The sequence below is a fragment of the Esox lucius genome, chromosome 24 (genome assembly GCF_011004845.1).
Source record: "Esox lucius isolate fEsoLuc1 chromosome 24, fEsoLuc1.pri, whole genome shotgun sequence".
NCBI classification, from domain to species: Eukaryota; Metazoa; Chordata; class Actinopteri; order Esociformes; family Esocidae; genus Esox; species Esox lucius.
Window position 1 is genome coordinate 19,501,591 of NC_047592.1, and position 27,244 is coordinate 19,528,834.

The 27,244-nt window shown below is 41.1% G+C and overlaps 1 protein-coding gene and 1 long non-coding RNA gene across 4 annotated transcripts; one reads left to right on the top strand and one right to left on the bottom strand.

Moving 5' to 3' along the window:
• Positions 1-335: 335 nt before the first annotated feature.
• Positions 336-11,762, bottom strand: LOC106024099 (CD209 antigen-like protein E). Of its 3 annotated transcripts, none has more exons than XM_034290580.1 (6): positions 11,628-11,762; positions 9,749-9,856; positions 9,519-9,581; positions 4,273-4,415; positions 3,829-3,953; positions 336-1,381 (listed from the first exon to the last, which is right to left on the bottom strand). In XM_034290580.1, exons 1-6 carry the CDS (start codon positions 11,710-11,712, stop codon positions 1,201-1,203), a joined length of 705 nt encoding a protein of 234 aa, XP_034146471.1. In that variant the 5' UTR covers positions 11,713-11,762; the 3' UTR covers positions 336-1,200. The 3 variants fall into 3 exon arrangements, with proteins under 3 accessions (XP_034146471.1, XP_034146470.1, XP_034146469.1); XM_034290579.1 differs by having other exon boundaries at positions 9,749-9,859; XM_034290578.1 differs by having other exon boundaries at positions 9,749-9,895.
• A 162-nt stretch (positions 11,763-11,924) lies between these two features.
• On the top strand, positions 11,925-25,178 carry LOC117593911. Its single transcript, XR_004575360.1, has 3 exons — positions 11,925-11,990; positions 22,054-22,259; positions 24,612-25,178. It is a non-coding gene; the product is annotated as an uncharacterized LOC117593911 (long non-coding RNA).
• The last annotated feature ends 2,066 nt before the right edge of the window (positions 25,179-27,244 follow it).

Here is a 27,244-nt window from a genome sequence, read left to right on the forward strand (position 1 = left end):
TAAACTCAGAAAAATTACCAACTTCTTCCCAAAAACTCAAGAACATCCCCATACTATTTTGACTAAATATTAATTTTTATATCTTATATATAATACAAACGATGTATTATGGTTAAAAACATCATATATAGTGATGTACACGCTTGTAATATTTATACTGATGTACAAATGAGCCTTTCTAAGATGAATAGGCAATGTCGTTGCCTGGTGAAAAGTTCTCATAGCAACCCAAACTATACAACTATACAACCCATATTATACACGGAAAACCCCAATTATACACGGAACGCTTCAGGAAAGTGGCTACAAATAATATACCATTGGAATCGGACGATTATGGAGAATCTATTTTTCGAAATATTTATGCAAATTAGCACTGTCCGCGGGATCGCGGACGTCGACCATGAATGGTTTAACCATCTAAAACTATTTCACTGCTAACATACATTGGATATCTGAAAAAAGGATACCTGGAAAGACATATTCACAGAAGCAGGCCTAGTGACAAATTCAAAAACATGGAGGGAATTTAAATGGAAAATAATCACTAGACACTTCCGGACGCCAGAGATTCAAAGATGAACCTAAACTCACACACAAGTTCATGTTGGAGAAACTGTGGATCACAAATTGGAAACCATACTTGTAGTTTGGCTGTGCCCTAAGTTACATGTTTTCTGTAATGAAGTATTTGATGTGCTTAAAGACGTGTTTCAACAAAATATCCCACAGGACTCTATGTTGGGAATACTGGGAGTAATACCCGATGGCTTGGAGGGAAGGTCTGATAAATATCTCTTATTGATAAGGTCTGATATTGCTTAGGTCTGATATTGATAAGGTCTGATATTGCTTACAACAGCCCTGGAGTTTATCACAATCAAATGGATGAAACCAGAACTCCCCACATATCATTTCTGAATCCAGAAGGTAAAACACAAACACTGGTCCTGTTGGAAAAAGATGACATGTACAGCAGCTAGTTACTCTGGATACACATCCAAATCATTCACTATGGATCTGTTTCAGACTGTTTCAGACTGTTTCAGACTGTTTCAGACTCTTAAATGGACAATCTCCACTAAGCATGGTGTTTTGTTTAGGGCTAGTTCTTATATGGGTCTGGGAAAGTGAAGCAATGTACCGACAGCAATGACCACTATCTTGTGCTGGCTGAAGGTTAAAACAATATTGGCAGGATTAAAATCTGGCTGCACGGCTCTCACAGATTCTCTTAGATGGTCTATCACATCCAGAGTCAAACCAACAACTGATTTGAACAGAACAGCGCCGACCTATCTGGGCACAGTCTTCACCTGGAGGCCAGTTATTTGGTTCTGGTCTTCCAGAGTTACTTGTTCCATTGTTTAGATCCCAGTACCTAGAACAGAGAGGAGATAAACCATTACTCCATACTGTATGTAGCCACAGAAGGACACACATGGGTTATACAACTATATTCAGTAACTAATTATTCTACAGTTGAGTATGAATATTGTGTTTTTGTGTGCATGTACGTTTGAGTGTACAAATGTGTGTGTGTGTGTGTACTATTCTACTGTACTTGTGAGAACCACACATCCTCATAACAATAATAAACCTACAGTATATTTTGGCAATCCTCACATTGAAAGAGGTGTATTTTTGGTGGGTATGTTTAGGGTTAGTAAAGGTCAAACCCTCTGTACATAGAACACAAAAGGTCTTATATAAAACAGTCCCCTCTTCCTGCCAAACTGGACTCAGCTTTCATTCTGTGGCAGAGAAGAATTATGCGTAGTTTACAAATAACAGAATTGCTCGTTTTTATAACTTAGTTATTGAATGTAATCTCATTCAAGTATTCAGAAAATTCATCTATTCACTCGCACTTCTCCATTTGAAAACCCACATTGATCAAAAAAGTAACTGAGATTTATATCCCAGAATATATTGATAATTATAACCCTTGATTATCTGTCCCTGGGAAGGGTAAATGGGAGGTGTTCCTGTGCCAGGCTAAATTTTATATCATTGAAGGTACTTCAGTGAATCCCAGGCCAGACTATCAAAATGTTACCCAGACATTTGATAGAACATGTAAAACGTCACTAAAGATCCTTGGGTCAAACCCTCCGGTCCTGTCCCCATCTTACATATCAATTGGAGCTGCATCTCAGGACTGAAATAACAATTCTTTCAGTGTCAGATAACAGGTCTTTCCTGAACTATTGACACCTAGATGCAATAGCTTTTACCACCTTGTTGGCATATACTAGGAAGGAGCATAATTGATTGGAAATAATGTCATTCCTCACGTAGCTTTTCTTTGGTACAAAGAATGGTTAATTATAGGGTTAGGAGTTAGGGCAATGGTAGGCAACGCTGTTTGGATTTAATTTACCTGGAAGAACCGAGCATTGTGATTTGGCATACTGATTTGGTCCAGTATATGGTCAAGGCACCATGACTAAGGACTTTACTTACGTATGACACAATAGTTCCTGGAAGTAGCCCTTAGCCTTACATGGTAACAAAATAATGTGTAATATGATTAGTAGTCACACATGTGGGTTAATATTTAACAAATGACTGTCTATTTACATATTTAGGTGTAATAACTAATTCCTTAGCAACTGTATTACCATGTCGTTACTGCATTTATTACTGTGTGAGTTACATAGTAATTACAGCAACTTAAGAGTGTTCCACATGGTCTTTTTCGGTGCTTTCTTGGTTTATCACTAAGACATCAGAACCATAATGTCTAGAGGGAGCCAATGAATGCAATGCACTTAGGAATATGTCAACCAAGTGACCATCATCTTTTCCCATTGAAATCAAACTATTAAGAAAACAGTTAACCATTATGATGCTCTACATGCTTTGAATGCAATCCAATGACAAAAACTTAGACACTGATATTGAGAATAACACAGCCAATGTGACATTGGTTTCTTTTTCCCAGTGACTGCAATGCAATTACATACAGCTCTGGAAAGACTTAGACACCACTACACCTTTTTATTTCCAAAAAAGTTCAAAAGGAATGTTTTGAGTGAGGAACAGAAGCGTTCAATTTGCAGTGGTCTCTTAATTTTAACACTTCTGTTCCTCACTAAAAACCTTCCTCTCCGACTTTTTTGGAAAGGAAGGAACAATGTGCAGTTGTCACACCCTGATGTGTTTCACCTGTTGTTTTGTCCCCGCCCCTCACCAGGTGTTCCCGGTTCCCTATTAGCCCCGTGTATTTAAACCCTGTTCTCTGTTTGTTAGTTGCCAGGTCGTCTTGTCCCGTACAGTCGTTTCCAGCGTTCTATGTGTGCATCAGCCATTCTACCTGTCCTTCCATTCCCCGGTTACGACCCTTGCCTGTTTTTCGGATTACGAGCCTGCCTGCCCTCTCCTGTACCTTCGACCATCCGACCGCCCGACCGCCCGACAACAAACCCTGCCTGTCCACCACTACGAGCCTGCCCACTGCCTGGTTGTTCAATAAATACTTTGGACCGCCCTCCTCTGCCTCTGTGTCCGCATTTGGGTCCCCACTCGTTCATCGTTGTGTCGGCAGTGGTCTCGTAATTTTTTCCATTTTATTGTGCCATGTTTTGCAATACACATGAACTCACTGATAATGAGTGAGAGCCTGAGACATTGGCTAAACCGTCTGACGAGGCAATAACGAATCATGACTTTCCTATAGTAGGTTTATGTTATTGTAATTAATATCTTGGTGGGTGATTAAGATGATACTTGATGAATATATCATGGGAACAAAACAGAGATTTGATGTTGGTGATGTGGATTTGTGACGTGGATTTGTACTGTAAGCTTCAAACATGTCCTTACTTGATGTTGTCATTAAGGGGTGTATTGTCCATCCAGACCCAAACTCCCTCCTCCTTCATGTCTGTCATTCCAATCCAGTACATGTTTTTAAATTCAGTGTTTCCCACCATCATTCTAATAAAGTCCTATGGAGGGACAGAAGAAACAGAGAGAGAGGAATAGCTTAAGTATTATATCTATGTAATTAAATACAGCTTCATATTAAATGTATTAATATTGAAAGTATACTTCTCCTAATTTGAAGTCTGCACTTTGTGTGATAGTACATTATTTCACTTTTCAGCACTCCATACCTGGTAATGCGTTATCTTACTGTTCGTTTCTTCAAACCCTGATGGTACATTATCTTACTGTTCATTAATTCCTAATTAATGGCACATTATCTTACTGATATTTTCTCCATACCTGATGGTATTTATATTGGTACTATTTATTACTCCATACCTGCTCCTGCTGACTCTCAATGATGACCAGGTGTCCTCCTTCACGGATACAGGCATATTGACTCTGTTCCCATGTCCATTTGTCTTCAGAGAAGTGGTAGCATGATCCATTGTAGAACTCCCAGCCAGAGGCACATCGTGTGGCTAGAAAAAAGAAGGAAGATAGTCTGAATATAATGATTTACAGGACTACAGGTGTAGTATCTTAATTTGAGACAGTTTGCTAAAGGTGGAAAACCATCCTGCAGCAAGAGTACATGTGGATTATTATTTATGTAATTTAAAATGCATTCATTTCCTATCATTAAGGAACCTTTTTTTCCTATTGATAATGTAAAAGTCAAATAAAAGTTTTACTTCCAGGGAACATTCAAAGACATTTAACCTCAGTCTTTCCATTCAGAGTTAGTTGAGTTACCCATCCCCAGAGCAGGTCAGTGTCAAAAGAAAACAGTACCATTAACTTGGCTATAAGGGCATCTTGTGTTACAATGCAGTTTTTCCCAGTCAAGTGTTGACTAAAGTTAACTTACTAACTCTTCAAAACTGTCTCATAGTATATTGAGTTACAAACACACAGAATGTACATCTAGTTAGAAGACAGTGTACAATTCTCTATTTGGCATACAAAATATTGACCTACAATATTACTAGCGTTTCCAAAACACCTCTCCACACATACAGTGAACCATATGGTATTTGGGGTGTAACACTACTCATTAGCAGACACAATTATTACTGGATTAATCATTAAGACATCGGTGCATATTCTGAAATAACGTTCCTGCACTGGCGTTTTGATGGACACATGGGCAAGGTAAAAGGGACGTGACAAAGTATAGGCCACCGATTGCTGTCCATATCAGGGATGCAAACTGACTGTCAAAACACTCCCGGTTGGGTTATTGCTGCCATGCAAAACATTACGGGCTGGACATGGTTTGAGTTGTCGGCCGTATGGGCCCTGAGACCTCCTGGTTCACCCTGCTTTGTTGCACCGCTGTGTGGATTTGCTTAACTGCGGTTTCTTATTAGGCTGGTGCATTTATTTGCTATGAGATGTCATTGTCAAGACCTGATTCTAGGCTTTGAATTTGAAATCTGCAGGTTCTGCAAGCCAGGAACCCATAATGGAAATGAATCGCTGTTTTGCGACACAGGATGATTTACAAATGTGACGATCCATACATATCTGTGCTTTGAATACTTTACAGACAAAAATAAACAATCAATCACACGTGTTAATTAGCCTTGCTGATCCCGCAATCTTACATTTAAACGCTACAGGGATATCAGTCTGGTGGTGAGGAGCTGGCTTAAGTTTGGAGCCTGCTACTGTTCAACTGTGCCAATCAGTGCATTGTCATGAGTTATGGGTGTGGCCTAGGTGATGACGAGTGTGAAGCGCCCGCTCCCTGCTCCCAGAGCATGGAAGTGACAAAAATGGATTCTTCTTAAGAGCTTTGTGTTCATACTTCTATAGCATTAGTTATGTCTGAACATGAGGGGATCGCTAGATTCAAGGAGCATTAAGGTACTGAATTACAGGGCTTTGGTACCGCGCCATGTGTGTTGTGGGTTTGAAGGTCGAACAAATGGCGTTCAAAAAAACTTTTCTCAATGGCCATTGGAAATGCCCCATGCCCAAATGATTTTAATCACAGCCGTCCAGACAGATATCCATGCAGCGTTTGCATGTAAGATACGCTATCAGGTGGCTCTGCTAGGCTACATAAGGCTATGAATAATTTTAGGATACTAATAATAATAATAATACATTTAGGAGTCAAACAAACACTTGGGATCACATAAAAGCTGATGTATAAAAAGTTATATTTTGTTAAAATGTGGATTATGTTACATTTTACTTATTTAAAAAAAGTTAGAAACAAGCCTTTCAGTTACCTACTGCTCTGTCTCACAGATGCTTTGGGCGTTGGGCAGAACTCCCATTGCTGGGATTGCATATCAATTGCTTGCTGATGAGGTGAGGGCTGTACATCTCCGGGGAGTTAAAATGAACAACTGAGTCTCTGTGCTGTGGTTCCATTAAGCCTGAGTGTTTTGGAGTTGCCTGCTGTCTTTTGATCAAATTCCAATAAATGGTATAACATTTTTTGGGGTCAGATTCAAATTTTTTTTGGAGCTGACATTAACACAACCGAGAGGGTGTTAAGAAACATGCACAACAAGAGGAAATGTCTGATTCATTTTAATAACCTGGGATTAGTTTCAATAACACCATTGCTTAATTGTTATGTACTACCTAACATAGCATACAGATAGACTGGGCAGGAGTACTTTTCACTTGTACTGTACATTCAATGAAAGTCAACTTGAAATGCAAGCTAGACCATATTATCCCCATTAAAAAATGCATTAAATGCAGCGTGCAGGCCTTCGCCCTGAAGTTCAGGACCCTTCTCTGGGCAGAGTATGCCCAGAATTCACTCCGCCACTCCTCCACTTCCTTGACCCCCTTTCAGTGTGTCCTGGGGTACCAGCCGGTATAGGCACCGTGGCCGACGCACGCCCTCCCCCCGGCGTGGTATTCGCTGTGCATCATCGCCGACCTTCTAGTCACGCCGCTCCTCCTCCCACGGCACTGTCATGTCTTGTTATTACACACACCTGGTGTCCATTCCCTCATTAGGTTGCCTATATTAGTTCCCTTTTTTCTGGGTGTCTTTGTGTGGTATTGTTCTAGGTTTTGGTGTTGTAAATATAGTGCGCCTTTGGCACAATACATTTTGCACTTGTACGCCTTTTTCCCTGGTACGTGCTACTTTCTTTGAATAAGAAAATATATATTACAAACCTCCCTGCGTTTGGCTGCTTTCCTCACATACGACAACAACACCCCTTGACAAACCTAGTGTATTTGCCCCCCAAAAGGTTTTTGCTGGCATTATACCCAGTCACAACTTTTCCCAGAACAGGTTTGCAATATCTTTTTTTTTTCTCAAGACAAGACAGGCATTCCTCTGTTTTCCCACAGCCTCTCAAGGACCCTTTAATCAATCAATTAAAAGTGTATTTATGAATCCCTTTTTACAATAGCAGTTGTCACAAAGTGCTTTTACAGAGACACCCAGCCTTAAACCCCAAGGAGCAAACAACAGTAGTGTTGAATTTCAGTGGCTAGGAAAAACTCCCTAAGAAGGCCAAAATTTAGGAAGAAACCTAGAGAGGACACAGGCTCAGAGGGGTGACCAGTCCTCTTCTGGCTGTGCCGGGTGAGATATTAAGAGTCCAATTGGAATAATTAATTTATATATATGGGCTTAATACAGAGTCTATTTAAAATTAGACTAGGTCAGAAGTATGACCAGATGGACAAGGACATGGACAGCAACAAGCCAGTGACTCCTCCCCCGAGAGGCATTGGAGGGAGGGCATCCGAGTGGCGACGAGAGCACACCTGGCAAGAGAGCAAGGGTGGACAGTATCAAGCCCTTCCCCTGAACAACCACCTAACCTTATGAGAGCAGGTGCTGATGGTCTTCCCCCATGTCTAATGATCCTTGTACAGCTCAAGATATTACCAGGCAACAGGAAGACCTTGACAGTGGATAGCAAAAGAATGTTTACCATAACGAAGAAGACAAAGACATTGCAGAAAATGTTACCAAAGGTCACACAGAGGCTGAACTGAAAGAGTTTAAAAAGAGGATGTTCTAAAGTTCTGAAAAAGGCTTTATGGTGAAATGAGACAAAGATAAACATGTCAGTGTGAGGTCAAATCCCACAGGACCTATACATTACCATACAGTGTTAACTTCTTTAAATAGAAATAGTGAAAGAGTAGTTCAGTGGACAAGACAGAAACTAACCAGAAGTAATACCTAATATATTTTCTACTTTGGTTAACTGAAACAAAATGAGATAAAATTATGTCTGTCTACAGTCTTGACTAACGTTAGTGGACAGGAGGTTTTTGGAAAGAGAGAAAGCTTTTCAGCAAGATCAGCTTCTTTGTCATTATTTAATTACATAAATTGCTTGCAAATCCATGGCAATAGTTGCGACATGGCGACTTGGCCACAGACACAGTCTTTTGTGAAACTTTACTATTCATCCTCTGTCTCTATTAGAAACTGTGCCACAGCTGTGCAGACAGGTACATTTAAAATATATGTACTGGTTCAGCATGCGTGTCACGTTGAGGTACGGCAGGCCAGCCGTGCCACTGAGATCCTACTCTCTCTCTCTTTGAGCATGGTCATCTGTTTTTTTATTATTACCCTCACAAGTGCTCCGGGTCACTGTCCTATTTTAAGTTTCTCCTTGCCTAGTGTATCTTGTCGGTCATTGTATTGGATTCCGTTACATTTTTCTTGTTTTTGTTCTTATTTTGTTATGTCTTAGTTATTTTTATTAGAAGTTCTCTGTTCTTTCCTGCCTCATACCGACAGCATTACAATAAGGCACACTTCTGTCTAATGTTCCGCGAGCAAATCATTAAAGAATGACTGTAAACTATTGCACATAATTGATGTATTGTTGCTTAGCAGATTTGGCAGGATGATGGGTTTTTTGTGATCCCTTATACTCGTAGGCTATTTTGCCAAAGTGGCTGGCAAAGTTGACAGATTCATTTGCCAATAGCATACTTTATCTGTATTTGAAATCAGTTATACTGCACTGTTTTTCATTTTGACTGTAACTACTCCAATAAAACAAATATGACTAAAAGTTCAAGATGTTTTAGTCACAATAACTAAAACTAGACTAAATCAAATAAAAGGATGGTGGAAGTAACACCTTTTTGAGACGCAACGTAATAGTAATAGTGTTTTATAGTATAAATGAAATCCTAGTAACAACAGAGGAGTGTGGTGAAACAACAGTAGGTCGGAATCGATCCAGTGGTCCAGCTGACCAGAATCGATCCAGTGGTTCAGTAGGCCGGAAGCGATCCAGTAGTTCGTTAGGCCGGAATCAACCCAGTGGTTCAATTGACCGGAATCGATCCAGTGGTTCAGTGCGCCAGAATCGATCCAGTGATTCAGTAGGCCAGAATCAATCCAGTGGTTCAGTAGGCCGGATTCAAGTAGTGGCTTAAACCACTGGACCATTCTAGGCCACATCTTAAGTTACAAAGACCAAATCAGCCATCTCACCTCTCATTTCAAGTTAAATGAAAACTCGAATTTATTACAGTGAAACAAAATAACACAACATAGCAAGGATTTTATTAAACATGTAGGAGCAGTGTAAAGACATCTGGGTAAAGGATATTCTCACCTGTACTTATATGTTGGGTTAAGTTAGTTTCCACAGCTTGAAGAAAATGGATGTTGGATACATCTGGGCCCAAGAAAATTAGACAAGAATTTGTTTTGGCAACTTAGGTTTGCTTCAATAATTATTTTCACATTATCCTTTTTTACATGATAACCTGGCCAGCACAGTACAGCTCTGTTTGGTTCAGTAATGTGAAAAGATTAAACTAAGTAAAATGGTTCTGTACTTACAAAGGACTCTCAGAGTGATGGACAGGACTAGCAGTACAACCCAGAAACACACCAGGGTCCCCAAAACAACCCTCTGTGATCCTCTCACAGGTGTCACAACCTTTGACCCTACTGGGGGAGAAGGGTTAGCAGAGCATACGTAATTTTCTGAAAAAGGAATCGGGAACAGAGATTATAATCAGGGGTTAAATTTGGCCTATTCTGATCCATTCATGTATCTTTGTACTAATCAGAACAGGTTATTTTTGGCAATAATTGAGAAAAATATCAGAATCGGGCTTAGTGTAAATAAAGTCAGAGCAACCTGATATTTTGATTTGTGTTTTATTAAAAATGATTTAGCTAATGTCTCATGTAGCCTAACAACATAGCATGTATTTTCTCCAATACCCTAATTAGGACTGAATCCCTATTTACCCACTGAAAAGGATATAAAAACATAATCAAAGCCTTGCAATTGCCTATCAGTACTGTTCAATCACTTGTTAGGAAGTGGAACATTCTGGGATTTCTTGATACCAAGCCAAGGTCAGGTAGACCAATAAAGATTTCAGCCAAAACCGCCAGAGGAATTGTTCGGGATACCAAGAAAAACCCACAGTTAACCTCAGGAGAAATACAGGCTGCTCTGGAAAAAGGTGTGGTTGTTTCAAGGAGCACAATATGATGATACTTGAACAAAAATCAGCTGCATGGTCGAGTTTGCAGAAAGAAGCATTCACTGCGCCAATGCCACAAAAAGCCCAGTTACAATATGCCCGACAACACCTTGACACACCTCACAGCCTCTGGCACACTATAATTTGAAGTGACAAGACCAAAATAGAGCTTTATGGTCATAACCATAAGCAATTTATGTTTGGAGAGGGGTCAACAAGGCCTATAGTGAACAGAATACCATCCCTACTGTAAGGCATGGTGGTGGCTCACTGATGTTTTCGGGGTGTGTGAGTTCTAAAGGCACAGGAAAATTGATGGCAAGATGAATGACTGGCAGACAATTTGCATTCTTCTGCACTAAATCTTCGCATGGAACACTCTTGGACTTTCCAGCACGACAATGACCCTAAGCAAAAGGCCAAGTTGACCCTCCTATGGTTAAAACAGAAAAAGGTGAAGGTTCTGGAGTGGCTATCACAGTCTCCTGAACTTAATATTATCGAGCCACTCTAGGGAGATCTCAAATGTTCGCGCCTGTGTCGTGCACCCCTGCCTTATCGTGACATGTATATCAATTAGGGCAACACACACAATGATACATCAGGCATTTTAAATGTAGCTATTTGAATGTTTATACTGTTACGTGAATGTTTTCTTCATTGTCCTCAATTGATTGCAGTGGATTGTACCAATGTAAATTTGATTGATGTCTTTCTAAATCTAACAGGGGTATAGTTGACAGTAGATAGCACTTGTGGCTATAAAATAAATCTAACAGGTCAGGGTGTCTCTATCTGAGTGGCTGTCAGGAAGTTTGGTTAACGTGTGAAACTACACAGAATTGACCAATATGGCTGTGAGCAACTTTCCCAGGGTTTTTTCTTACCCTAACACTATCACTGTTCCTATATCCTAGATAACACTGTGAAGGCAATTAAAATGCATACAATTAAAATACATGGAAAGTCAAAAAACACTATACTAAACACAACACTGCATTTTTTTCATTTAAAATTCATCTCTTATTCCTATAATGAAGCTTCTGAAATTACACCTGTTTCTATGTGATAAAACCTCACAGTTTAACTAGATCAGACCTGTTTGTAAATGTTGAATAACAATGGGATCATTAGTAATGCTGACATGTTTTCTGGTCAATTTATGTTTAGAACTAATACAAACCCATATCAATAAAGCATAATGATGAAGAGAGGCTCACCTTCAGAAACTTTACTTTCTGTCACATCATCTTGCTTCTGGGGCCGACTGAATGTTGCATTTGAGTAGAAAACTTCTCTAGACATTGTCACTGTTTCAAGACGTCTTTCTGAGTGGCTAAGAGAAGAGGAAGAAGGGGTTTTAACATCTCAAAAACACACCGACGCACAGACTTGCAAATGCTTTGTTGCTTCTTCTGGTTCTCCTTCTGAGGTTTTGTCTGTTTTCCAGCTTCTGCTCCTGGTCCTGATGGGAGGTCTGCAGGGCAGAGGCTGCCTCCTGAAGGTTCCAGAACCAGACATCATTGAGGGGCGCTGGTGTGACACTGAAGCTGCAGGTGCCACCATTCGTGTACCCAGAGTTGGTGAGTAATGGATTACAAAACGAAATTACGATTTGTTCCGATATCTGTTTAACACATTTTATCAACATTATACCTTTCTAAAATCCCTAAAAGCTTTTCTAACCAACACAGAGGAAATAATGTAGTTATTTTACCCAGAGGAGACATGCCACACCTATTAGTGTTCTGTGTACCCCAAAAATTATAATCTGCCTGAATTTGATCATTTGGGACAGGTCTAATCTAGGACTCTTGTATTAGGCTTAAAAAAAATAGCCTAAATCACTTAATGATCAATATCACCAATTTGTAAAAAACATGATGAAAGGTTGACAATGACAGGAAGCTGAATAAGTAATATTGTATCATTCATTGAAAGTGCTTTAATATTTCATAAACAAAAATTTTTTTTCATAAAGATATCCACTAAAACTATTCTCTACATTGAATTAGTTGATCTACCATGTTAATGCATTTAAATTCCTTCTATTAAAATTGTATATGATTTTTAAAGGAATCTACTAATATTTAAGCAACAGAGAAGAACTGATTATTCAGTTATTAAGGTTATTTAATTCTCCCTTCTATTAAAATTGGTGCTACTACGGGAACAAACTGTCCTTGCATGTGTGAAACCTATCATCATCTATCACGCCATTATCTTCTGCACGTTTCCAATTGCCAATGGCTGTAGATCGCATAGGACAGTCGCTCTTCTGCGCTTTTGGGATTGTCTCTGTTCCCATAGGCAGGCTAATGTGGCTGGAGAGCTAAATGATTATGTGGTAGTTAGCTGGGTCGCTATAGTTAGCTAAGTAGCTACTAGAAAACATTCTAGCTAGGATGGTTACTAAGCAGACAATGAGTTAAAACAGACAGGGACAAAACTAAAAAGAATGGTGTGAACAAATAACCATATATGTAACCTAAGGAAGTCCCAAAATGCATATTTCACCCATTCAAAGAACTTAAATGACTGTCCCAGATTACCCAAAGCATGTTGTCCCACATTATCAATGACACAACGGTGAGCAAGCGGGGACCCAAATGCGGACACAGGGGCAGAGGAGGGCGGTAGTATTTATTGTATAACCGGGGAGCGGGCAGGCTCGCAGTGGTGGACAGGCAGAGATCGTTATCGGAAAGGTCAGATGGTCGAAGGTACAAGGGTAGCAGGCAGGCTCACGGTAAGGGACAGGCAGTGTTCGTTGTCGGGCGGTCAGATGGTCGAAGGTACAGGGGAGGGCTGGCAGGCTCGTAATCCAAAAAACAGGCAAGGGACGCAACCGGGGAAGAGAATGACAGGTAGAATGGGTAATATAACACATAGACCGCTGGAAACGAGACGATCTGGCAACTGCCAAACAGAGAACAGGGTTTAAATACACGGGGCTAATAGGGAACCGGGAACACCTGGTGAGGGGCGGGGACAAAACAACAGGTGAAACACATCAGGGCGTAACAATCAATCCTATTTTGATAATGTGGGACAACAAATAAATGCTTGAAAAATAAAAAATAAAACACATTTTAAACAACTAGCAACATTGTCTTAATTATGACAGATTCATATCCTGAACATTAATCTTGTCAGAATCCTATGTCACCAACCTTTTCATGCAATTTCCATGGGAGTATCTCATTAACATTAACCCTGTACCTTTCTGTAAAATCACCCCTATCAAGTCATGTGATTCCAGTCATGTGACATCCATACCAAACCTATTGTAGAAGTACAGAGCCGTGGAGGTGACATTGAATAATTTATTTTATAAAATGTGCTCTCGTTTTACAAAACGTGCTTGCATTTTTCTGAAATGTGCTCTTGTTTTTTTAAACGTGCTCTCGTTTTTTAAAATGTGCTTTTGTTTTTCTGAAAACATGCTCGGAAAACATGCTCTTGTTTGTTAAAACGCACTCTCGAAAAAAACAAGGGCATGTTTTAACAAATGTGAGCACGTTTTATAAAACGAGAGCACAGAATAAAAAACGAGAGCAAGTTTTATAAATAGAAAATCACTCAATGTCATCTCCAGGGCTCCGTAGGGACTGATTAAGCGCTAGTTCAATTGGTAAAAACAGAGTAGCTATATCTACGATAATATTAGCCGACCCATTTAAATGTGATTTGGTTATCTACTGGATGCACCTTTCTCAGAACAATAATAGGTGAAAGTTAAATGTCGTGGAGCTCCGCCCCCTAGAGGGGCTTTAGCTCCTAGTGGTTTACCCGTCACGTCAGCGGCCATACTGAAAACTCATTATGCAAGATGCAACAACCAATCAGTGCACGCCTGCCCCTATATAGGACCCGTGAGCCCAGAGAATGCCCTCCCTTTTTATTCAGCCTTGCTGAGTTACTACTGATTACTCTGTTCAGCCTGAGAATTTTTGTCATCGGCATTCTTCAGCCCAGACGTCTCCGCTATGAAGAAATGTTTTGTTGCTGCGGACCTTATCTCTGCCATGACACCTACGGGGGAACCTGGAATATCAGAGGGGAGGGGCTTCTGGTCATGCTGGTGGCACACGATCGTCCCGCGGCTATTTGGTATCCAGAGATGATCCAGTTGCTGGCGGCCCGACCGTGGGCGGTTCCCTTCAGACAAGTTGCTGTCAGGGACCCTCATGGTCTGAATGGGACAGTCTTTTTGAACAGAGGCCCGTCTGCTACGGTGGTCCACACCATCCAGGGCAGCATCTATGTCCACTCGTTGGAATATGTTTGTGATGTGGTGTGGTTGGAGGTCGTCTGACCCTTCATGTTGCCCTGTGGAGGAGATCCTGTCATTTCTGCAGTGTCTCTTTGATATGGATAGGTCGCCCTCCACTATCCGTGGATACGCATCGGCTATCTCTGCGTGCCATATGGTTTTTGCTGGGAACACGGTTGTCAGCCGCCCTCTTCTCCACCGTTTCCTTTTGGGTATGCGCCATCTGTGCCCGGTGGCCAGGCTGGGCGCTCCGCAATGGGACTTTGCCAAGGTGCTGGGCGCTCTTTGTGAACCCCCATTCGAGCCCTTACAACTGTATTCTCTTAAACTGCCTTGCTCCTCGCTTTGTGCTCTGCTAAGCGAGTGAGCGAGCGAGCGAGCGACCTGTGCACCCTGGCTGTCTGGCTATCAGAGAGGACTTAAGCAGCGCTACGCTGAGACCTAACCCCTCCTTCATGTCTAAGGTTATCACCAGCTGCTTTCCATCTAGAGTTATTGAATTACAGGCCTTCTTCCCTCCTCTGCACATGCGTGAGGAGGATGAGAGGCTCCACCCTCTGCGCCCGGTACACTCTGGCTCTGTACGTAGAGAGCAACAGGTCTATCAGACTGACTCTCCAGGTCTATAAGACTGACTCCCCAGGACTATACGACTGACTCCCCAGGACTATACGACTGACTCCCCAGGACTATCAGACTGACTCACCAGGTCTATCAGACTGACTCCCCAGGACTATACGACTGACTCCCCAGGACTATCAGACTGACTCACCAGGACTATCAGACTGACTCCCCAGCTGTTTATAAGTTATTCAGATTCCCAGGTGGGTTGTCCGCTTTCTAAGCAGCGTCTCTCCCACTGGCTTTGTGACTGCATCACTTTGGCCTACGGGGCGTCTGGCTCTGTCGTTCCGGAGGGTCTCCGTGCACCCTCCACACGGGGTGTTGACACCTCCTCTGCCCTTTTTCATGGGCTCAGGGTAGATGACATCTGTGCCATGGTGTTGTGGTCGTCGCCTTTGGCGTTTGTCAGTTTTTTTGTCACTAACGCATTCAGTCTTTCCTTCTCAGCTTCCTTTTCATCTATCGGGAATGTTTTGTCTTGGGGTTTTAGGGGACAGTTTCTTAACTGAAACCTGCGAGTCATGCTGGTTGATCTGGCAGGGAGTACATCCTTGGCTCACTTGCTCTGCCATAAACCACTAGAAGCTAAAGCCCCTCTAGGGAGCAGAGCTCCATGACATATAACGTGTAGTTACTGGGAAGTTAACTCCGGTTATATGAGTGGAGCGGAGCCCCCTAGACCTGTTGCCCTGCCGTCCCACAAGTTATGCTGAATATGCTCGCTTTGTATCTCAGAAAAGTGGGTTCATTGATTATCATTGGCTGGTGACGACATTGAATATAATCTGAGAGTGCAGGTTTATAATCACAGTTAGTTTCTTTAATTTGCTTTTAAAAAAATACATCTGGATTTTTGTGTTGTTATTCTGTCTCTCACTGTTCAAATAAACCTACCATTAAAATGATAGACCGATCATTTCTTTGTCAGTGGGCAAACGTACAAAATCAGCAGGGGATAAAATACTTTTTTTCCCTCTCTGTAAATCCACACAGGAGGATTATAAAATGAATTTTGATATATGTGTAAAATATATTAATGAAGTATATTTAATATCTTTAATTGATAGTCAATTGTTATTTCGCCAAATGTATAATGCTGAATTATAACCAATGGCTCAGTTGAAAATAGGTGAAATGATTACCTGTGTTAGAATCAGCCTTTTCATGTAGTGGTGAAATAAGGATCACATACTCAGTCGTCAAGGGAGACAGTAATTCAGTCATTTATTGCAGCATTTGATTGTCTGTTGTTCATGATGTTACAGACAAACTTGATCTCATCTCAAAGAACTCCTGGTTGTCCTCTACACACATTTGAATCAGTCATCAAATCCTAAACTCTGTACTCTCACTCACATGCAGTTATTTTGCATAGGGTAGAGGGGCAGTTAGTATACTCTTTGGCCCATTCACTACAAGGAGGTCAGAATTATAGCAGCCTGTCTAGAAGTGAGGCCCAGTTAAATATTTCACAACTTTATTGGCTCAGTTTTTTGGCTTTGGGTACAGGATGTTATTGTAAATAAACCATCCAAATTTTTACACCTTTGCTGAGAAAATGTGAGCTGGGTTGTAGTGTAAAATATATGCGTAATGACACCATTTCTCTAAACTCAACACTTCCTCATGTTGAACATCCCCTTGTGAGAAATTCACACTGCTAGTTCCTCTTGTCCTCTAGATGAAAAAAATATATTATTTAGCCTTTACCACATGCACTGGGTTACAGAACCTAACTGAGAAAAATGTAGTGAATTTATTGGCTTGTTATATTGATTTCAAAATATAATGCATTCAGGTACCAGATTATAAGGTATATCCATCCCATACCAGATAATACAAATGGTTTAGAGCTACCAATGGTTAGTGCTTAATAATATAGGATAATTCATGACTTTACTTAAAGACGTACTAGGCAGGATTTTCAGTAAAAAAAAAAAATTATACTCTATTTTGCAATGTGGGACCGTACTCTCAGGGTCACATAAGTAAAAATCCCATATATGCAACCATAACGGTCATTTTTTATGCTGAGTATTTTTGTGTTGTTAACTGGCCTACGCTATGCCCATTTTTGATGCGCGGTGCCGTTATTCAACATATTTCCCGCCCTGCTGTAATGTTTTTTTCATCTGATCTTTTGTCCCCACCACTTTTCAACACAAACTGACGCCCCTGGCTACGCTGTTGTAATAAGGGCAGAATGTGGTTTGGCATTGTCTTGCTGAAATACCTAGTGTTCCAGTTCTGTTTTACCTCCGGCTTTGTTCCATTCCAGGTACCCTCACCTGGCCCTCATCAACGTAACACTCAGCTGTGCACTCAGCTGTTATTGTGTTTCCCAAAGCATAGTCATTTGTTTTTACTTTCGTCCAGGTTGAATCTACATCTGGAAAATGTTGATTGTCATAATGCTGGATCGGAATTATAGATGAATAGATCAGGGGCTAGTTGTATAGATTTGTTTGGTCAATTTGAGGGGCTATTTATAAAAGATCCAGTTATAGCCCTGGACGCCCAGGCCTAACAACGTCACTGATCTACACATTCCACATATACATAGACTTAATAATTGTCCTTTGCCCTCTATTTGCACTTCTGGTTAGACACTAACTGCATTTTGTTGTATACTGTACTTGTACTGTTCAATGACAATACATTTGAATCTAATGTTAGACGTTCACACCTTGTAGGATGTTTAACCATATGTCCTTGAAGATTTACCCAATATGTCATAGCTAGTTGTTGTCTCCTTAGCTTTAATGGCATCTCTCCCAACTCCCCCTCCAGTGCTGCCACAGGAGAGGTTCTTACTGCCCTCAACATATCCTGAGTGCTTGTGCTTGGATTACATCAAGCTTTTTCAGATGAGACAGAGCTGATGATCCATGTGCTGCATAGTCATAGTCAAATGTTGATCTTAACAGAGCTATATACAGAGTTTTCAGAGCTACTCTATCAGCTCCCCAATCCATTCCTGCAAGACATCTCATTACATTCAGTATTTTCCTTCCTTTGGTCACTACTCTGTCAAAATGGTCTTTCCATGTCAGTTGACAGTAAAACCACATCCCCCCAAAACCCAAAACACTCATACCCCCTCCAGTATTTTCCCATACGCCTTTAAACCTATTTCATCCCTAATAACCCTTCAGGTAAAAAGTGTTTTCCACAGAGAACTTGAAGCCCCACTTTAAAGACCACAGTTCCACTACTCCTATTGCCTTTTGTACTGGTCTTGTTACATTACCTGGCGGGTACCATGATCCACCTCATACCTATCTGACAATGCACTTCCAATCCTTACTTGTACTGACATTCCAAAGAGAAAGTCCTTTACCCAGTTGAAAACCCTCCCCTTAATCCCTGTGCTAAAAAGTTTAATAAGTTGACCTTCATTCCACAATATGTCAAACATTTTCTCTACCTCAAAAAATACAGCATCAACCACCTTTATTAAAATGAGCTTTCCTAATATATGATTCCAGACACAGTATAGGATCCACGGTTCCCCTGCCTTTACTAAACCTACTTTGGTCATGGGACATCAATAACCCTGCTCTCTAGGAAGTAAGTCAATCGTTCTGTTGCCATTCTTCCCATCAGTTTACATACATGAGAGGTCAATGCTATAGGTCTATAGCAAGATTTGTTATGGGTTGGCTATGTTCTCCTTTCCTGTGAGTGGCCCTTTCCCCCCTGTTGTCTCTGTCTGTGTTGTGTTCGTCTGCACCTGAGGCTGTGAGAGGCGTGACCAGGGAGGACGTAGGTCAAAGGGCGTGGCCATTCACTCCTGCACAGTTTCCACACAGCTGCAGCTCATTCCATTCATCACCTCTGCAGTCTATCTACCCGGGCTGCTCACCTCTTTGGCACCAGATTGTTAAACTACACTTGTGATCCTGCTCAAACTGCTGGTGCCTGCTACTTACCTGAGTTACCTGCTTCACTGCCTCCCCGCTGGGATCTGTTGCGCCATTACTCTGCCGCTTTCTGCTGAGCTGCCGACTTCCACCCTGCACTGCTCACTCACATTCCCCCTGGATTTCCGTCTGTGTATAAAGACTGGACTTTCTCAGACTGCCCACTCCGATTCTCAGCTCTGCCCTGGATTCCTCTCTGCCTGCCTGCCTCGCGCATCACTACCATCCAGAAGCTGCACTGCCCAAACTCCCCCTCTTTGCATGATTAAGTTTGACTGTTCAAATAAACATCTCTGACAGCTATCTGCCTCCGTGTGTTGTCTATGTGTTTTGGGTCAAACGGGAACCTAACAAGATTAATTAGTTGGGTCTTTCCCTGGTTTCCTTATTGTACCTACAACAGCTTTCTTGCAACACTCTGGTAACTGACCGTCCCTCCACACCTTATTAAATAAGCACTTTTTCCATGGCACTGTCGCTAAGATGAGCAATCATCTTCTTCTGGCCCTCCTCTGGAAAGTTGTGGGATCTGTGTACTTTCACAAATGCTTGTGCTAACATTTCTGCCTTCGTCCATTCTTCAGTGCAGGTAATACACAGTCCCACCAATATCCACTCCTCCTCCTCATCTCCCCCCACACTCCAACAGGGGTATCCCTACCAATTTCCCCACACAACGTCCTCCACTACACCCTCTTTGCTAACCGAAAGGTTCTCCTTACTATTGCTTGTTTGTACAGTATCATATGCAATGAATATTCTGTTCCTGTTCTTAACTGCCTCTCCACACTCTTCATTCCACCAGGGTGCTGTTTGTCCCTTGCGTCTCCCAGTACCAATAAGTTTCACTTGTCTTGCTGCCACTAGGATTGCATCACAAATATCCTAAATTTACATCTCCCAAACTTTTCTATGTGGCAAATATATTCACTGTTCAAGTGTGTAAGCTCAGTCCTGGGGACACAATATTCAAATGTGCTCCTCACACTATCGAGCACTATTAAACCACTCCTACTAATCGTTCCAAATCTCACCTCTTACAACTCACACCTGTCTCTCTCTCTCTTGGCTCTCTCCCCCAAAATCTCTCTCCCGTTCACCTTCCTCCCCAGAATAATACTTCCTCTTGATTCTAAACACAAACCAAAAGTATACATGCCCCTGTTTATCTATTTTGTTTTCCATTACACATACTATTATAATTGTTTTACTTCCATTGACCTGTATAACCCCCTTTCCAACACATCTAAATGGAATCTCTTGCTTTATAAAAGTAGCAAGTCTAGACTATTTTTTAGCCACGTCTCTTGTATGCACATCACATCTGGTTTAGTGGGTAAATCATCTACACCAGTGTTTCTTAATCCTGCTTCTGGGGACCCAAAGGAGTGCACATTTTAGTTTTTCCCCAAGCACTCACGCACCTGATTTAATTTGACTTGATGATAGGTTGATTACATCAATTAAGTGTGTGAGTGGTAGGGCAACATTTGAATCAGGTGTGTGAGTGGTAGGGCAACATTGGAATTAGGTGTGTGAGTGGTAGGGCAACATTTGAGTCAGGTGTGTGAGTGGTAGGGCAACATTTGAATCAGGTGTGTTAGTGGTAGGGCAACATTTGAATCAGGTGTGTGAGTGGTAGGGCAACATTTGAATCAGGTGTGTGAGTGGTAGGGCAACATTTGAATCAGGTGTGTGAGTGGTAGGGCAACATTTGAATCAGGTGTGTGAGTGGTAGGGCAACATTTGAATCAGGTGTGTGACAGGTAGGGCAACATTTGAATCAGGTGTGTGAGTGGTAGGGCAACATTTGAATCAGGTGTGTGAGTGCTTGGGCTCGCCGCATGTCAGGAAATATGATCCCCTAACTGGGGATACCAAATATGACATGCTCTGTCTGAAATATAGAGAAGTTATTCATTAAAAAAGGAAACTAACACTATGTTCACATCTTCAAGACAATTAAGAAGCACACAATGACTCCCCCCTCCAACAAAGCAACATCCGGTACCAGGAAGAGTTTTTGAAGTGTATGAAGGAAAGAAAATGTGGTCCTGATTCCAGGCCTAATGAGAGCCAGTGGTAAAGGGTGATTGTGTAGCTTCAAAGGATGCCGTGGATGTATATTAGGGTCATGTTTGGCTGAGAGCCTTTGGAGATTGATGATGCATGTTAAATGCTATAAAGTTATGTCAGGATATTTGTATACTAGTCATGTTATTGATTGTCATGCTATTGTTCCTCTAGAAAAAAAACAACATTAGGTACAGGAACATCAATGATGTTAGCCTAGCTAACGTCCCCTATTATCGGCCACCCCCTATTTGATACAGTAATGTATGGAGGTTAAATACTTAAATTTTTTTATGTATGGCCATTTTTATTGCACAATGTGAACTTACGTGACTTGTGAGACAGACCAGACAACATCACGTAGGCTCTTATCAGTGATCTGACTTTTTTCACCTTCACCAGAATGCATGAAAGTTAGCTAAAACTTTCTAGTAAACACATAATTGAAACTGTGATCAGGCATTTGTAACACAAATAAAGAGGAAATGAAACGTTACTGGAGAAAACAGTGAGGTGGCTGATAATAATTGCTTTAGCCACGTCGCTAACCAACTAGCTGAAAATATTTCCACTGGAATTTCAGAAATGATAATGACATGCTAGTTTACATTTGTATGTCTCTAATAATCATTAAACATTGACAACTTGATCAAATGATTACTCGGTACAAGAAAGTTTTCAGAACTATGCCGACTGTGCTTGTGTATTATTCATTTATTGTGGTGTGTTTGTGTTTATTGTTCTTCTTAGGAAAGAGGAAATGAGACAGAATTCCTTGACACGCTGAAGGACATGGATGACGCTAACCGGACTGTCCTGCAGCGAGGACAGCAGAAGGACCAGTATATGCAGCTGCTATACTGAGGAAAGAGTCAGGCTGAGGAGAGCTGCATAAAGAGCGATAAGGAGGCGAGAGTTGGCATTCCTCGAGTCACAGGCTGAAGAAACTGTGTTATGTATGTTAACCATGTATATTATTGCTTTATTTTCTTGCAATATCTTTATAATTCTCACTACATAGTTGAAGTGTGCTATTCCTCCATTCATATTACAGTCATGAGTCTATAATATTCAATACTACCAATTGCTAGTTTACACTTATGTTACTGCCTTATCTAAATGTTGAATATTACTACCCAGATTGCTTCTAGTTTACAGTACTCTGTATTGTGCACCTACATTTTTGCAGATAAATTGTGGAACCACATTCGTGTGTATAGTGGCTGTTTGTGTACATCTGAAAACAGAAGAATTTCCAGACACTGTCTTGCTAATTGCTGATATATTTATTAAATCACAGAACAAAACATACATGTAAAACCAAATGTACTGTAGAGGGTCTAGACACACATACAGGTCTAATGATGTACTTCAAACCTGTACGTGTGTCAAGCCCATTGGTCTCTACAGTGGATGACAGTGACCTGTCAGGCTGGTTAAATGCAGTGACACCCCATTATTCTCTGTACTCATCAGCATTCAGAGCAACATGCTATAACCATGGATTTGACCTTGTGTATGTTGCAAATCGTTTTAACAAGCACCTCCATCTGCCCTGCAGTCTGCCAAAAGCGTTCTCAGTGTTTGCAGAAATTGTGTACAGTGACACATTGTAGTAATGCAGGCTCCAAATGAGAAATGCTCCTGTACTGAGTTGGTTGCAGGTTTCCAAAGTGCAATGGCGATCCTTGAATGGGTGTCATTTTCACTTAGGCGTGTCCTCACTTTTGTTGCCAGGGGTTTAGACATTAATGGCTGTGTGTTGAGTTATTTTGAGGAAACAGCAAATTTACACTGTTATACAAGCTGTACAATCACTACTTTACATTGGGACTAAGTGTGATTTCTTCTTTGTTGTCACATGAAAAGATATAATCAAATATTAGCAAAATTGTGAGGGGTGTACTCACTTTTATGAGATACTGTATACTGTCCAAAAAGCACCACCTTGCGCTGGTTAGAAGTAAAGGATTTTATTAGTCAGGATTATTATTTAATTGACCGACATGAATATTATTGCAAAGTATGATAATTCAGTGTAATTTCTTAAATTAGGTTATTTTTATCGGTTAACAGTGTTTCAGTAAACGGTACGTATTCGTCCAGACAGGTCAAACAAAAAGACAACTATCCAGCTGATGTACTTACTTTTTCACATCACTGTAACTGTACAAACATCATGAAAATTGAGTTACCCCGAACTGCTAATGTTTAATGTTACTTTACAGCTTCATTGGCGTGTAAGCTAGCTAAGATCTTGTTAATAATGTGAGTTGTGTTAACTAGCTATCTATGCTTTGCAAATGCAGACATGAGCAATAATTTGAGTTCTGCCAGTAAATAGCCTACACATACAACAACATTTCAGCTGATTCAATATTTCCACATCCTGGACCTTAAACAATCTGGCCAGATGTTCATCATCTCTGTGAAAAGTAATGATTGATAAGAAATGCCGTGGAGCTTCCTGGGGGTAGTTGAAGTTGCTCACATTTGAAATAAGATAACTTATTTTCTGTAAAGTGTGTCTTTTGTGGCTTTAGCCTCAAAACCCAACATGATCTGAGGCAGCAGATTAGCTTTTCATTCACCATCTGCATCATCCCCTGAACAGTCCCCTGTATGTTTAGGTGTTGAGCGTAGAAGCAGGCCGTACATGTTTTGACTCTCTAAACCTGTCCATCAACCACATTCAACCATCAATCAATTATCAGTTCTAAATATTTGTATTCTCTATGCTGCTTAGCATTATTTAATACAGTAGGCCAACCCAAAATCTAAAATAATATTTGAAGAGGAACTTGACTGAAGACACAGTACCCACACAGAGAGCAAGAGCACACCAAGAGGTTGTAGTTCAACCTTTACAGTAAAGGCGCGTCCACTTCTGCGGATCCGACACGGATCCAGTGTCGGACAGTAGAATTCACCGCGCTGCCCGGAGGCGGAGCGGATCCGACACGGGTCCAGTGTGGGACAGTAGAATTCACCGCGCTGCCCGGAGGCGGAGCGTATCCTCTGGGCGGTGCCAAAACGAATGTGACAGTCACGCGGGTTTCGCAACTTGGATGCGGATCCGCGTAGGCGTCTACTGCTGTGCGGGTACCATTCAAACATTTGTACACACTTTCCCATTCAGTTGAATGTACATCACATGTCTGGTTATTCCTGTCGAATCGATCTAGTCTGGTGGCGTCTGGTCATGGTCAGGGTTTCCTCAAGTCTAATCATCCTTGGGTCCATTTGAGTAAAAATAATAATTTGAATGTTGTTTAAAAACAATATCTGACAATAATATCTCCTAACAGTTGAACCTAAGGAGTGTTTCACCAGAGAGGCCAGTACCACAGCCCTCTACAGAGTCTGAGGTGACATCCATCTATGTCACTGCTGGAAAACCCAGAGCGGCAGAAGTATCGGCAGGGTTGAACCGCCCAGTGGATAAAGATCGGCCAGAACCAAAATCCCCACCACAGGTAGAAGCCCTCAGCACTGTGCAGCCACCAGTGGTAAACCACCCTCCAGTGGGTAAACGTGCCCCAACACAAGTGAGGCCAGTACCTCCGAGGAGGCCTACTGAGTCAGTCTCTACATCGGTCTACAGCACTGTAGAGAAACCAGCTGTAGCACATCGCCACCCAGTGGACAAATATGGGAATAATCTCAGCCTACCGGACACTGTGTACTGCACATTAGGAGAATTTCCTCTCCCTCCATCTCAGTGATCGCTCCACACAGCATTGACTATGACTGACTTTCCACACTTAGATGCTAAAGAGTAGAATACCGAGATGGTGAAAGAATAATTAAAGAAATACAGTTAAGTGAAGATCAAACCCAAGTGGTGAACATGGGACATGAGACTGGGAAGTGAATGGGCAGTGAATTTATTGTCAGTGAATGGGCAGTGAATTTATAAGTGAATGGGCAGTGAATTTATTAATATTTAAAGCTATTAGATTAGAACTAAAGCCATTTATTTTTATATAGTGAATGGGCAGTGAATTTATAAGTGAATGGGCAGTGAATTTATTAATATTTAAAGCTATTAGATTAGAACTAAAGCCATTTATTTTTATATAGTAAGTGTATAGTATATATATATATATATATATATATATATATATATATATATATATATATATATATATATATATATATATATATATATATATATCAAGGTGAAACGGTACGTGTGTTTCTTGTGAAGGAATTGGCGAGCCAGAACTAGAAGACGCCCCAGTATTATTTAGGTCTGCCATCTGGGAATATTTCGTTTTTTCTGTAAACTATAACACCAATTGCCAATGGAAGACGGATAACCATATTCCCCGACTACACCACCAATGGAAGACGGATAACCATATTCCCCGACTACACCACCAATGGAAGACGGATAACCATATTCCCCGACTACACCACCAATGGAAGACGGATAACCATATTCCCTGACTACACCACCAATGGAAGACGGATAACCATATTCCCTGACTACACCACCAATGGAAGACGGATAACCATATTCCCCGACTACACCACCAATGGAAGACAGATAACCATATTCCCCGACTACACCACCAATGGAAGACAGATAACCATATTCCCCGACTACACCACCAATGGAAGACGGATAACCATATTCCCCGACTACACCACCAATGGAAGACGGATAACCATATTCCCCGACTACACCACCAATGGAAGACGGATAACCATATTCCCCGACTACACCACCAATGCCGCCAAGGCCAAAGCTGCCTTCACAGATGTGAGGAAGATGCTGTGAGGAAGATGCTACGAGGACGACGGGGGTTCGCTACGGTCTGCTCTTCCCTGCAAGATTGCGGATTTCATACAAAAATGAGGAGGAGGAATTTCTGGATCCCGTAAAGGATTTGGAATATGTTCAGAAGAAGGTCATACCTGAGACGGAAAAGTAGGCTAATGGAATAAACTCCCTCTACCCACACAAATAATAATAATAAGCACATGCAAACATAAACAGTAAAACACTTTGAATGGTAAGGTGTGCCAATTATAAATATGACAATTATTTTTCAGTTCATCATAGCATACTAAGTTGTTCATAATTCAATTTAATATTTCAGTGACTCCAACACTGAATGCACCAAAGACCTTCATATGTATAATATACCATGAGTCACTCACTTTGTTTAAATATTTCTGTCTTTATCGATCCCTGAAGGTATGTTACAAAGTGGGCCTACCGCATTTTGGTTAAGTTGTTTGTGGGATGCCTTTACTTTTCATATACATTATCTCCCCATGCAGATGACATGTTGTTATATTTAACATAACCAGCCACAACGATTTCACGCCTGAAGGAACTTGGATATTATTATGGATGTTATTCGGGATACAAAATGAATGTGGAGAAAACAGAAACAAGAATCAGGCTTAAAACATTGCAGCTACCAAAGCCGGTTGGAGGCTTAAACTTTCTAGCCTCAGATATTTCTTTTGGGCTGCACAGATGAGGCCCTTGATACTGTGGACTCAGAATAGCATGTACACACGCTTGCTCAATATTGAAAAAAGGTGTTATGAGAAATGTCTGTTGAGGAAGAGTGGAAGGGTATTCGATGAAGAGGTGTGTCTGGCCCCACCAAGTCTCCAACACACCCTTGGTGATGTTGATCAGGGGTCCTGGGAAACATTTGCTTCTCCAAAGATCTGGAACACCAGGTATGGGCCATCAGCCCAGCCTTCCTGAGCTCACCTGGAGAGGTGTGAAACTCTGATCAAACTGGAGTGTAAATAAATGCATGATATTGTGGACATGTATCTGTAGTGTTTAGATTTTCCCTGTTCCCCATAAAGGGCAGAATAGACTGATATGCTTTATTGTACTGTATGGGTTATGGGTCAAACTTCACAAGAACATTGTAGAATTGATTGTCCTTGCTGCATGTCAGACAAC